The sequence below is a fragment of the Lycium ferocissimum genome, unplaced genomic scaffold (genome assembly GCF_029784015.1).
Source record: "Lycium ferocissimum isolate CSIRO_LF1 unplaced genomic scaffold, AGI_CSIRO_Lferr_CH_V1 ctg1397, whole genome shotgun sequence".
NCBI lineage: Eukaryota > Viridiplantae > Streptophyta > Magnoliopsida > Solanales > Solanaceae > Lycium > Lycium ferocissimum.
Genome location: NW_026715183.1, coordinates 83,178 through 97,828, shown reverse-complemented (window position 1 = coordinate 97,828; position 14,651 = coordinate 83,178). Strand labels below are relative to the sequence as shown.

The following is a 14,651-nucleotide window of genomic DNA, read 5'->3' as shown; positions in this document are numbered from 1 at the left end:
ACGACCCAACCCCGTAGGCCGCGACTAGTGCTCGAACTGGGCACCCGTACACACCCATTAACAGAAATAGCATACAAACAACTTATACAGTATACAAACAACATATACGTACGGAAAAGTGAAACGTCGCCCCAAAGCTGTCACAAGTATATATATATCGCTGTCACAATCCAGCAGATAATATCACACATAAGCCGGTAAGGCTATCATAATATAGGGGGGACATCCAAATCACAAATCACATAGACTCAACCGAACAGTGTTTACCCATAACCCACACATATGTCTACAGACCTCTAAGAATCATAATAAAATCATATGACGGGACAGGGCCCCGTCGAACCCATGAATAGGCATATAGTATATACATATGCATCGAAGGAATCTGCACCAAATCATAGGCTCCAGAACAAGGGAGCGCTCCAAGACAGCTGAGTGGAAATCCTAAGCTGGTGGATCATCCAAACAAGTATTTGTACCTGCGCGGCATGAAACGCAGCCCCCGAAGAAAGGGGGTCAGTACGGAATATGTACTGAGTATGCAAAGCATGAAATATAGTAGACAGGATCATAATCGAAATAAGAAGTACAGAAAATAAGTGCAAAATCCAGAATATCAAAATGCTTACTCTTTTCTTTTTGTAAAACACAAATCAAGCATGGGGCTCTTAGAATATAGTCGCCCGCCCAATGACCATAACACAGCATAACACCAGAAGATTTCATATCTCCGTATCCCCGTCACACATCATAACACATCATAACGCCATAACACAGCATAATACCAAATATAAACGGAACCCGACCCTCTAGCGAGGAGCTCGGTGAACCGTAACACAGCATCACACCGGAATATAACATAGTGCGCACGATACATAACCGGCCCACCGGGACTACGACAAAGAGGTAACAACCATACGCACGAGCGTAGTCGCGAGAAACTATATGCAATTTAAAACATTTTCAAAGACTCGATAGAACAATCAAAGTGAACCATCGTTTAAAAACCAAGACGATAGTCAAATCAAGTTTCTTCCGGATGTCACTCGAGAGCATATCAAATAGAACTTTAGGAATCATAGATACGTATCAAATCATGTGAGATAGCTTATGAAAATTAGGGGCATAATCGTCATTACAAACTCGATAGAGAAGTAGGTAATCGACGCTCGAGGGTTAAGACGATAGTCACACTAAATCCTTTCAACAGTCGTTAGTACCACACAAGGGAAAGTCGCGGGACCCACGGACGAGCGTCAACCCAATCCGAGCCCGCCTATGGACGGTATAGTCATTATACGCTACAGAGCCTCCTACGAGCATATCGAGGCGATCCTCGGTTCTCGTCTACGAAAGTTACGGCCTTTTTCGACATAGAACCCTTAGAACAAAACTTTTTTTATGCAAACTTTGAAATCCAATCATACCAAAGACATACGGACCATTATTCTAGTACATTACAAATGGCAACATTAAGAAGTGAATAAGAATCGTAGACATGCTCGGATCGCGAGAATAGAGTTACCCCGAGGCTCATAGCATAGCCTACTTACAACTAAGACATGCCAAAAGAAAGAAGGGTTAGGCTTTACATACCTCGTCCGCTTCCTAAGCTAATCCAAACTTACGTCTCAGCTTCTCAAAATCTACAATAACATCATTAGGCACCAAACATTAGTCATGGGTATTTAGGAATCCAATTCTAGGCTAGCAATTTATTTACAGAAATTTGGGCAGCATTTCCCCTGTAAATTCAACAACCCCGAGAATTCAACTCGGCCAAATCTTCAACAACAATACCAACAACCATGCTAGCAATATCAACAATTAATTCAAAATGCATTCTAACGTCAATAACTCTTTTCTATATAATTTGACGGCATTTCAGTTACATTCAAATCACCACCTACAATTAAGCCAACGCCAATGCTCATACATTCAGATACCAATCCGAAACCATTCAAACAAAACTCAAGAACATTTCAAACATTCCACACAATATTCAAAACGACTCAACCAACCTACCCCAAACCCGAAACCTTCCAATTTCCATAGGAACATCAACAACACATTTCTTTCTTCCAAATTCATAAACTACACCAACATTCCACACATTAACAACATTAACCTCAATAATGCAAAAACTATATTAAAATCACGTTATCTTCTCCAACAATCTACAAACGATCACAACTTCGATTTAAATTATTAAACCATCACTTTCATTATGGAATCCATGCAACAACAACCAAAAATATTAAATAAAAATTAGTTCATCACTCTAACACCACCAACACCTACACGGCCCAACTTCAATACACTATATTTCATGAATTTCATTCATTTCCACACACCACAACACACATAAACCATCCATAACATATGAAAAGAGGATTAAAACTTACCTTCTTCACTTAGTTCTTCAACATGGTCAGAGAATTGCAAGAATGAATGATTTGCTTGCCCTAACAATTACTCCATGTTGTTTAGGACCTTCCAATGAGTTGAAAACCTAGAAGAAATAATTTTTTCATGATCAATTTCCATGGGATGAATTCGGCCAGCCATGGCCGAACCCCCTCTCATTTTTCTCCTCCATCTCTCCAAGTTTCTAGAGTTACAAAGTGATGAATTAGTCTTGCTAAGTCATCCAACATGTCTGCACATATAATTCATCCATGCTATGGCCCACACATGGCTTGGATGAATTTAATTTGGCCAACCATGGGTGGTACCCCACTAGTGCCACACGGCCAAATGGCCATATTGGCTATTTCATGAAAAATAATTAACTTCCAATAATTCACTTTTAACCCCAAATTTTCCTTATTATTCCATGCCAATAAAATCATAAGCAACTTATGCCTTAAAACAAAGTCGAAGGTCAAAAGTCTCAACCTCGTATCCCGGAATAGTCTTGTCCTTAACTTTTCATGGTTAGCTCGGATTGTCCCAACATACAAAATACAGGATATAACAAATTGCTGCTCAAAAGTGCTTTTTAAATTAATTGATCAAACACAAACTGTTTTTCGTCAAAAGTGTTTTTTCAAAAGTACTTTTAAAAATAAGTTGATTTTAGAAGTTTGGCCAAACAGGCTATGAATCTCCTTGATCTGATGTTCGTCATCGAAAGTATTTTTAAAATATCAAAAATAAAACCTAATACTATTATAATTCTTTCTCAAAAATGAAAAAAGTTGCCTAAATATCTTAAAGGTCTAGTGAGTGTTTTTTTCCTAACCCAAAAAGTTAAGAATGTTAAGTGGAATTTGCTCTTAAAGAAATTCAAATTTCTAACTTTGTACTTTTAAGTATTATAAGATACATATCTGATAGTAATGTATCTCAAGAAATGTTTACAATTTTTAAATGTACCATCAACTAGAGAGAAAAAAAACAAAGGACCTTCATATCATCATATCTACTATAATAAAAAAGATGCCTAATACTAGTAATAGATAACAAAATGTTGAGCTAAAAATTAGATAGAAATGAAGGTAAAGAGGCACCAATAAGGTTTTCCTTGAGTTGAATCAGAATGCCTAACAAAATCAAGTCTTAAAATCAAAGTGAGGATTTATCAACCAAATAATAATAAGAAAAAAATTAGATTGCAATGCACTAGTGAATATTTTATGCAAGATGTGTATAAACGCATTCATTGATTAAACTCAATATATATATAATCGAAATATTTTAGATACTATGCAAATGCTTGGTGCAAAGAATTAGGTTCGGAAGCGGATGAGGAGCGTAAATTATTAAATTATCTGAAATTAACAAATTTGGCTTAGATTTACTAGATACATATAATTAATTTTAAACTTAGTGAAAAAATGAATTATTATAAAATTCTGAATTAAGCTCTGCTTAGATTTAGAAGAAGCTTTTGTGTCTGAAAACAAAGAATAAAAGATAAATTATGTAACTCAGACGCTTAATCAAAAGTTTTATGTTCGGGTTTTGGATATTAAAAAAATCATAATAGGAAGCGTTTTTCTTTTAATAAACTCTACTTCAATTTTTCAAAGCTATAATACGAAAATCAACCATTTTTTTTCCGAGGAAATAAGATCTCTTAGCCTCTTATAATTTGAATAGTAGAAAATGTCTTTTTCAGATCTCTTATTTGTTTTTTTTAGATCTCTTATGTGTAAAAAATGAAGATCTCTTGTAAAAAAATCATAAAACTAAAAAAAGTTTGTAAAGGACCAAAAATCCATTTCTCCCTTTTTTTTTCACCTTTTACTGAAATATTAAGTAGGCGTTTGGCCATAGAAACCAAAAACTTTTTCACTTTTTTGGAATTTTGGAGTTAGAGTTGGAGTTGTGTTTGGTCATAGTTTTTGAAATTGTACTTTTTGTTGAAATGTAATAGTTATTTTGGTTGTGAAAAAAGTGAAAAACTTGTTCACTTGAAAAACAAGAAAGTTTTTCTTGTTTTTCAAATTCCAAAATATAACTTCAAATTATATTTGAAATTTTTATAATCAAACATTGATTGAAAAAAATAAATAAAAAAAATTCAGAAAAAAGTAAATAATTCTTATGACCAAACGGACCCTTCATTTTTTGAACTTCGTAAATGAAACGTGTAAATATTTGCACACTGTTCGAGTAGATTTCTATGAGCATCCCATTTGGCAGTGCCAATTTTTTTCCACATTCAAAATACAATGATTCTTTCAACCTTTTCGGATTTGTCACTATTCAAGATTTAACCTAAACTACGACACCTGTGCCCTTGCAAACGAAATAACAAACCCACGGTTTTAGTGATCAGGTCAAATTAGACTAATAGTTAAAAAGGCAAAGTCCAAATTTACCCCTTTCCTACAAAAAAATATTTCAATTTTACTCGTATAATACTTTGAGATTATTTATACCTTTACTATAAATAAATTGTTTCGTATTTGATCAACTATTAATCGAGCTTTAGCGCAAGTAAGATGAATTTAACATGTTAAAATACTTCAAAAGAAGTCTGATGAACTTACCTCACTGCTGTTGATTATTATGATTTTAAATTACTGTTGGCTATACTTTATATTGGAATTTTGTTAGAGTAATGACAATTATGAGATAACTTGCTAGCCTAGTAGTAACTGAATATTTTTGACCATTTTCCATAATTAAATGATCAGGAGGTTAGGGGAAAAATCAAGATGCTATGATGCTCATCACAATCATAATAATATTGAAGAATTAAAATTATCTTGCATTCATAGACGTAATAACACTAACATATTTACTTACTCTAATTTTTGCATTCGCTTTTAATACAACACTTCTTTTTTTTTTTTTTTTTTTTTTCACCCGGTGTCCGGCAGGGGCGGATCTAGGAGGGAGCAAGGGTGTTCACCCGAACCCCCTCGGCAAAAAATTATACTATATATATAAGGTAAATTTTTTATTTTTTATGTCTATATACAGATACTGAACACCCTAAACACAAGACTAAAGGTTGACTCAGTGGTTAAGGAGGTTCAAAATTTACCTTGAGGTTCCACGTTCAAATTCCAGACACTACATTGTTTTTTTTCGAACCCTCTTAGTGAAAATGTTAGATCAGCCATTGGTGTTCGGTACCCGCATTGGAGTTCGACTATATCTGGATTCGCGCTGCGTAGGATCCATTTATGGGGAAAGCACTTCCTATCAAGGATTTTTCCATACCCAGACTTGACCCGAGACCACCCGACACTTCTGATTAAGGAAGGAACGGCCTCATCCGCTGCACCACAATCCTTCGGGAGTAATACAACTACTTATATTAAATGAGACATCATTGTTTACCTCCCTTATTAACAGTGTGAAACACACAAACATTATACAGACTTCTCTTTTACCATAAAAAAAACATTATGACAGTTTCCTTAAACTCTTTTGACTCTTTCTTCCTACACACACACACTTTTTTCCTTTCTCCTTTCTCCTTTTAGTAAATACACATTAATTATAACTTTATCTTTCCCCTTATTGTCTGCACAATTTAGTAGGACTACTGTGTAAAAGCGCCGAACAAAAGCACATGGCACTACCCCCTCCTCTTTCCTACTAGTACCCTTTTTTTCCTCCATTCCCACAAATTATTTTACTAGTACTTATTTTTTTTTTAATATTTAATGTTCAAAAAAAAAAAAAAAAAAAAATTGCATTAATTGATTTGGCACCTTCTCTTCCCTCCACCATATATACTACTTCAAGCTCTTCTTTTCTTTCAATCCCATACTCTATATTTCTCTTTTTTAACTTCATTTTCTTTAGGGGTGAGTTTATCAGTAAGCTTTTATCTGATAAACAAACCAACATTGTACTTATAACACATAACCCATTTGTGTACAAACAATAGATCTGCACAGTGAAGTGATTTTAACACACCCTTTTGAATTTTAAGTTTGGGTTTTGAATTTTGAGTGTCAAAAATGAAGGTTATTTTTGTGGGTTCTTTGGTTTTACTCGTTCTTGGTGTTCTTGTTCCTTTAGCATTAGCTGGTCATAATTATGGTGATGCTTTGAGTAAGAGCTTTCTGTTTTATGAAGCTCAAAGATCTGGTTACCTTCCTCATAATCAAAGAGTTCAATGGAGAGGAAATTCTGGTCTCAATGATGGAAAAGCTAGTGGGGTATGTTTTTCTTTGCTATTTTCTGGTGTTCGGTATCTGTGTTGGGGTAAATACTTACTCATACAGAGTGTTTACACCGAACTAATATAACTTACTGTAGTTGCATACATTAATTCACCATGGTTAATTGTGTAACCGTTCCAGTGTAGTTAAGTTTTTACCCTGCATTGGGTCAGATTAAATTTAAATTTGCATCGGGAAGTCCACATTAGGTGTAAAATACTCTCTAATAAAAGCGGCCTTATCCAATTTGACTAAAAATAAAAGAGCACTTATCACTCGACTACAATTTTGGTGGTTATTTTTTTGCTTTTTTGTACTTTTCCATTTTGATGATTTTTTAAAATATTTTGAGTTGATTTTTTTCGTTTGCAGATTGATTTGGTTGGAGGGTACTATGATGCTGGTGACAATGTGAAATTTGGTTTGCCAATGGCATTTACTATTACAATGTTGTCATGGAGCATTTTGGAGTATGGTAGGCAAATGGCTGCTAGTGGTGAACTTAGCAATGCTATGGATGCTGTTAAGTGGGGTACTGATTATCTCCTTAAAGCTCACCCTGAACCTTATGTTCTCTATGGAGAGGTAAACTAATTTTTACCCTTCGTGAATATGAGATATGTATCTGTGGAGTAAATTGTCTATTTACCATCACTTTGTTCTCTGTTCGCCTCATAGACACCTAGAGGTGGAATCCAGTAAATTTGGTTCAGATGTGTTATAAATTCACTTATCATGTATAAATAATTTATTGATAGCCTAATAAGTTAATTTTTCTAGCACGTACAATGCATAAATTAAAAAAAAATTGGCTTCACTTTTGTAGACACTTAAGTGAAGTTTCGGGTAACATAATTGGACTGGTGATCTTTTTGTTTTGTTTTAATAATTAATGGGTAATGTGCCTAATGTCATTATCAATGGAATAAAAGTGTCTTATAACTAACTACAGTAATATTATTATACACTTAAAGGTGAACCAAATGGAATGTGGTTTTGTCATTTGTGTAGGTAATTGGGACTTTTAATAAACAAATCAAATTTAATTGGGATTTGGTGTGTTAACTAATTTTAATGTTGTGATTTTGTTAGGTAGGAGATGGTAATACGGATCATTACTGTTGGCAAAGACCAGAAGATATGACCACATCAAGAGCTGCTTATAGAATTGACCCGAACCATCCCGGGTCGGATCTTGCCGGAGAAACCGCTGCCGCCATGGCCGCCGCTTCCATCGTGTTCCGCCGTTACAACCCTGGTTATGCTAATGAGCTCCTTAACCATGCCCATCAGGTTAATTAAATTGCATAATTATGATTAATTTGTTCTTTAGTTAAGACAATAAGGGGTCATAGATACACATACTAAGTTATTCTGAAATTATAGTCCTGAGGTTATTATTCTTGGACTAATTTATCTCATCTAGGTAATCGGATAAATGATGGCATAAGATGGTAAAAGGTATATAAATTTATAAATTAATCCAAACTTAATCTTGGAATATCTCATCTTATCCCGTGTATCATACTACCCCTAAAGTGGCTCACTCTTAAACCGTGTATCATACTACCCCTAAAGTGGCTCAATCTTAAATGGGTATGTGCCTAATGACATTAACAATGGAATAAAGTGTCTTATACTGATTAATTTTATACACATCATGTTAATTAACAATTTTCATTAATAATGATTTTAGTGACAAGTAATACTTGTGTTTCTTAGTTAAGACAATAAAGTGGCTCAGTCTTCAGTGTGTGGGGACTGTGGAGTGAGAGAGTGGGCGCAAGTTAGTTAGGTGTTGGGAAAAGGGCGCATGCTAGTTAATGGCCCGAGTAATTAGGCAGTTACAATTAGCTCAGCTTTTTTGTCAGGGCTAGTTGCTTTGTCGGTGTAGGTTGACTCCAACGCCCTACAATACCGTAATAAATTCCATAATAAAATATTTTATACGGCGCAAGTTAGCAGTAAAATATGTGGTAAAATAAATTATATATACTCTCCATTTGTTTCAATTTATGTGAACTCATTTGACCGCAAGACACGACATTTAAGAAAGAGTAAAGACTTTTGAAACTTGTGGTTCAAAATAATAAGTTTTGAATATTTATGTGGCTGTAAATCATTTCATAAAGTGAATTTATTTTCAAATTAGAAAAGAGGTCATTCATTTTGGTACGGACTAAAAAGGAAATAGGTTCACATAAATTGGAACAGAGGGAGTATTAACTGAAAGGAGGGTATAATATTTGGATTCACAAAGTAATTCGTGTTCACTTATGATCTGGTAGGCCACACCTAATATTAAATAAGAATCATTAGTTGATTATTACGGCTATTTAAGGCTTTCCTTCAAGAATAAACATTTATTAATTTTCATAAATTATATTATTAAGGATAAAATGATAACTTTAATGTTGAAATATAACGTTATTTTCACACTATCATGATTATAAACTTTTTGGTAAAAAAAACTTTATTCCTTCCATCACAAATACTCTATTGAGAATGGTCTTACGACATTGTGGGTCTTGTCCCACCTTTTTAAAAGGTAAGAATCCATGTGCATTGAGTTATGTTCGGTCAAGGCCCATATTAATTAGTACTTATTGTTTCTTCTCCAATTTTGGTCAATTAACAATGTCTTCATTAATGCCTCTTCTAAGTGACATCCCAGCCAAATAGGAATTAAATTTTGGTGAAAATACATAAATGTAAGGTTTTTCCTTTTATCACTAGTGGAATATGATAAAAACTTACTTTAATCGGCAGATGTATGACTTGTATTTGAACATACATAACTGTCACATATATTTTCACTTCATTAAATCATTTATCACTATAACCTGAATTATTTTTATGTAAATATTGGATGTGGGCAAGTATTTAAAGTTGGAATAATGTGAAATAATTAAATTTTGCTCTTTTGAGCTTGAATGATAATGAGCATTAATAACATTACCTGCCGTTGTAAATGTTAGCAAAATCTTTCGGCACAACAAAAGGATCTTAGTGGGGCCACAGGGAACAGATTTGCCGTATATCACGAGTAGTGTGTTAATAGCCGTCTGATCTAATCTCGACCGTCTATATCTACTATTGATCCTCAAACGTCGCTTTTTCCACGTGATGTGGATTGTCGGTGCAGTTGTACTGTACAATCACACGAAGCACACCTTCTTTTCTAACAATAATTTTGTGTAGTACCCAATATACCCTTGCTGTTCTGATTTTATTGCTTTATTTTTGTTTACAGCTGTTCGAGTTTGCTGACAAATATAGGGGCAAATATGATAGCAGCATTACTGTGGCTCAAAAATACTACCGATCTGTCAGTGGATACGCGGTACGTGATTCTAACTCCTTTATTCATATTTTGATTTATAATACTAACACTTTTGGTCCCTCGGTTAGTGATAAATTAATATCTTAGTCTTTATGATATCTGACTATATTTATTTAACCTCTAACTAATGAAAATGTGCATAATTGATTGCTTTATTTGTGAATATTCACAAATCTACCATAATTATAGTAACTGTTTCACCACTTAATTGACCATATGTTATGTTAAGTTTATATTGCTAATTCATAATTGATGTTAATTTAATTATAAAAATATTTCATGTGTAACATATTCGCGACATAAAGAGACCAAAAATACACATTTTAACTAGTCGAGGGTTAAACGTTTTGAGTTATATATCATAAGGACCAAAATTAGAATTTACCAACAATTGAGGGACTCAAAGTGTTATGATCCTTTTTTCGTTTTCATATTGATACTTGTAATTTCTAATTTTTCTTAATTAAGTAACAATATTGATCAATTATGTCTCAATCTCAAATTGGTTTGAGTCGACTACCAAATACAAAAGGAACTTTTAAAAAGAGACAAAAGAAACAAAAAAAAAAAAAACTTTTCTTTATGAATTATTAAATTGATTTATTTTTTTGGGAATATTTGTTGTTACAGGATGAATTACTATGGGGAGCAGCATGGTTGTACAAGGCATCAAACAATCAATATTACTTGAACTACTTGGGAAGAAATGGTGATGCACTTGGTGGAACTGGTTGGTCCATGACTGAATTTGGCTGGGATGTCAAGTATGCTGGTGTCCAAACTCTTGTTGCTCAGGTAATAAATAAATTTCAATTTTTTTCTTCAAATTTCATGTAGACAGTAACATAATAAACATAAAATCAAGAATCTTGACACCCTTCTTTTTTTTTTCTAAAAGAATCTTGACACCCTTCTAAAAATAAAAATAGTCTTTGACACCCTTCTGAAAAATAAAATAGAATCTTTGACACCCTTCTGAAAAACAAAAACTGAATCTTGACATCCTTCTGAAAAATAAAAATAGAATCTTGACACACTACTGAAAAATAAAAATAGAATCTTGACACTCTATGTTGTTCGGACTCATAAAAATGTTGTCGTTCACGTGTCGAATAACTCCAAAATGTACTACTTTTGGAGGATCCGACGCATACCTAATGACATTTTGAAGAGTCTGAGCAATGTAGGTGACACCCTCTTTTCTAGATTAGCTGAAATATGAACATAATTTACAAGCTTAGTTGTTTCTTACTCTGTTAAATAACCAATTTGTGTTGAAATATGAACATAATTTACAAGCTTAGTTGTTTCTTACTCTGTTAAATAACCAATTTGTGTCTGTTGGCAGTTCTTGATGTCTGGCAAAGCTGGTCACAATGCACCTGTCTTTGAGAGGTACCAGCAGAAAGCAGAGAACTTTATGTGTTCATGTCTTGGAAAGGGTAACAGGAATACCCAGAAGACTCCTGCTGGTCTCATCTTCAGACAGAGATGGAACAATATGCAATTTGTCACAAGTGCTTCATTCCTTGCCACTGTTTATTCCGACTATTTGTCCTCTGCTGGCAAATCCCTCAAGTGTTCTTCTGGTTATGTCTCTCCAAATGAGCTCCTCTCGTTTGCCAAGTCACAGGTAAAGACAATTACAAACTTGTATTATGAGGATTCATCATAGATTGATTAGTTTACGCTGAATGTCAATCTACCGTGATCCCCTCCTCCCTTATTGGCTTTTTTGCTCGGACTCTTCAAAAATGTCGACAGGTGTGTGTCGGATCCTTCAAAAGTAGTGCATTTTTGGAGGATTTGATACAAGTGCGACAACATTTTTTGGTGAATCCGAGCAACATAGCTTTGGCTCACATAGGCTGAATTGTTGTTCTTGTATTACAAGATTGATGTCATTGGATTTTAATTGGTTAGTTAATGAGCATGTTTGATCTTCTAGGTGGATTACATTCTTGGTGACAACCCAAGAGCCACAAGTTACATGGTGGGATATGGAAACAATTACCCAAGACAAGTACACCACAGAGCTTCTTCCATTGTCTCTTATAAAGTTAATCCTACTTTTGTCACCTGCCGTGGAGGTTATGCCACCTGGTATAGCAGAAAGGCGAGCGACCCTAATCTCCTCACTGGTGCACTTGTTGGTGGACCTGATGCCTATGACAACTTTGCTGATCAAAGAGACAACTATGAGCAAACTGAGCCTGCCACTTATAACAATGCCCCATTGATCGGTGTCTTGGCAAGACTTCACGCTGGTCACAGTGGTTACAATCAGCTTCTCCCAGGTATATTTAGTCAATTAACATCTTTTCATATAAGTCTTGTGAGAGAACTGATCATGAATTGACTAGTTTTACACTGTTTATGAACCTGCTTGTTGCTTGGACTCTCAAAAGATGTTGTCACAACCGAGTCGGATCCATTTAAGATGCACTACTTTTTCATTATCCGACTCGCACCCGTCGACATTTTTGTTAGCGCTTCACTGATTAGTGAATATTATATCTAACTACTGAACCTAGTGGCTTATCTCGTTCTAGTGATTTACCGTACGGGGAACAACAGAAACTGAAGAGTCCGAACGTTATACCTAACTTGCTTGGGTTTGAGACTTAGTAGTTGTAGTAGTAACATCGTTTTATCATTTATGAGTCATTTAATTGTATGCTTAATTTTTTTTTTTTTAATTATGCTTCTTACAGTTGTTCCTGGCCCAAAGCCAACTCCAAAGCCCGCTCCAAGACCAAAAGTAACTCCAGCTCCAAAGCCAAGAGTACTTCCAGTCCCAGGTATTTTCACTTGCTATTCGTCTGTCAATGTATATATCGACCAATTCTAAACCGGGCAAGTTATACATTTGGCCGGTCGGCCAAAAATAACTACACTCACTGGCCAAATATAAAAAAATATATACTATAATGTATCAAAAATAAATATTTTATGGTTAGCGGCTATTTAAGTCAATTTCTCTCCTATAAATTGCAATAGTAAAGTCTTGATGGAATCTAATAAACAAATGTATCTGCAGCTAATGCTCATGTTGCTATTACACAAAGGCCAACTAGTTCATGGGCTCTGAATGGGAAGACTTACTACAGATACTCCGCAATAGTAACCAACAAGTCCGGAAAGACGGTTAAGAACTTGAAGCTATCTATAGTCAAACTCTATGGTCCTCTCTGGGGTCTCACAAAGTACGGTAACTCGTTCATTTTCCCATCTTGGCTCAACTCTTTGCCAGCTGGCAAAAGCCTCGAGTTCGTGTACATTCACACTGCTTCACCTGCAATCGTCTCGGTTTCAAGCTACACGCTAGTCTAAAAGACTTGAAGGAAAAAACAAGAAGTTACAAAAAGGAAGAGGAAATGAAATGCTCACACATTTTTCTTGTGGTTCTAATGTAAGAATTGTGCAGCTATACTACTACTACTACACGGCGAGGTCAAGGAAGTCCTTTTATCGTTTCTTTTTCGTTTTTTTTCTCTCTCTGAAAGTTTGTCTGTAAGTTTCAACTACTTGTTGGTTTGCAGTTTGAGTAGGACTTTAGATGACGACGTTTTAGGTTAATATCGTGGGAAGTCGGAGGAAGAAAGGAGTGAAGAGACGAGTTTAAACAAGTGCTCATCCTCTTTCTCCTCCACTTTATATATACATAGTATTGAGAAAGAAAGAGAGACACAGAAAAAGAGTGAAAGAGGTTGAGAAGCAAAGAAAGTTTTGCTCTTGGCTTCTCTATATTAAGTCTAAAGTCTTCATTTTCCTTTTTAATTGAATGCAAGCTTGAAATGTTTCTATCATTTTTGCTTTTCACTTTGGGTTGTGTGTTGTGATGCTGTAAGCTTTGCAGTTTTTGTCTTCTGCCATTGGTATTCATCTGTTCAAAGAGCAGTTATTGTATGGCATTTTTGCCATTCTAGCAACTTGTAATACACCATTACTGATGATATACTAGATTGTGGCTCTAATTGATGATGGCATTTTAGACAAGATTTCTCTTTTTATTCATTGCTTACTACGGACAGAGGCAAACTGACGATTTAGAATCAGTAAGTTCATGATACTATTTGTGTTATTTCTGCATATGCATACGTGGTAGCAGGTTTGTATTCTATTTTGAGTAGGGATTTAGTAGCTCAGTTAATTAGCTATCTGAACTTTCACCTTGAGGGTCCGAATCCCCATTTATAATTTCCTTCTCCTTCCCCTACCCCCTATGTACTAAAAAATAAAAAGATTAGGGAAAAAACAAATGGAAATAGATTGCCACATCTTTTGAGGCAGGAAATGTGCTCAGAGACGGAGCTAGGTGTTTGAAGTTTATGGGATCTAAATTTGCAATCGGATTTATAGCTCATTTTAATTACTGAATTCACAGTTAAACATTTATACGCATTTATTGAAATTTCTAATTCAAATACAAGGTCTAACTAAAAAATATTGAGTTAGTCTGAACTCTGAACCTCTTACAAATATTGTAGCTTCGCCGGCATGTCTCTTTTGCTAACCCTTTGATTGTCTACACATGAAAATTTCTGTTCCAGGTCTTTAAATGTTGTATCTTCCAACCGTAAAATTAAAGATTACGAACCCCAAATGTAGTTTACTGGACAAAGTAAATATTTGTGCCGATGCCTTTCAACATCGAAAAAAAACATTTCTCCTAC

General features: G+C 34.8%; 1 protein-coding gene across 1 annotated transcript; it reads left to right on the top strand.

The window, feature by feature from the left end:
* The first annotated feature begins 6,217 nt into the window (after positions 1–6,217).
* LOC132042190 (endoglucanase 6-like) lies at positions 6,218–13,952 on the top strand. The gene is made up of 9 exons (XM_059432801.1): positions 6,218–6,629; positions 7,005–7,217; positions 7,725–7,925; positions 9,886–9,975; positions 10,606–10,770; positions 11,324–11,608; positions 11,924–12,272; positions 12,690–12,776; positions 13,016–13,952. The coding sequence occupies exons 1-9, from the start codon at positions 6,429–6,431 to the stop codon at positions 13,306–13,308; spliced, it is 1,884 nt and encodes a 627-aa protein (XP_059288784.1). The 5' UTR covers positions 6,218–6,428; the 3' UTR covers positions 13,309–13,952.
* The last annotated feature ends 699 nt before the right edge of the window (positions 13,953–14,651 follow it).

Bases quoted from the DNA above. Each gene is read 5' to 3' on its own strand.
- LOC132042190 (XM_059432801.1), top strand. From the start codon at position 6,429: ATGAAGGTTATTTTTGTGGGTTCTTTGGTTTTACTCGTTCTTGGTGTT. The intron at 6,630-7,004 runs GTATGTTTTTCT...TTTCGTTTGCAG, and splicing joins ATGATGGAAAAGCTAGTGGG to ATTGATTTGGTTGGAGGGTA. The intron at 9,976-10,605 runs GTACGTGATTCT...TTGTTGTTACAG, and splicing joins GATCTGTCAGTGGATACGCG to GATGAATTACTATGGGGAGC.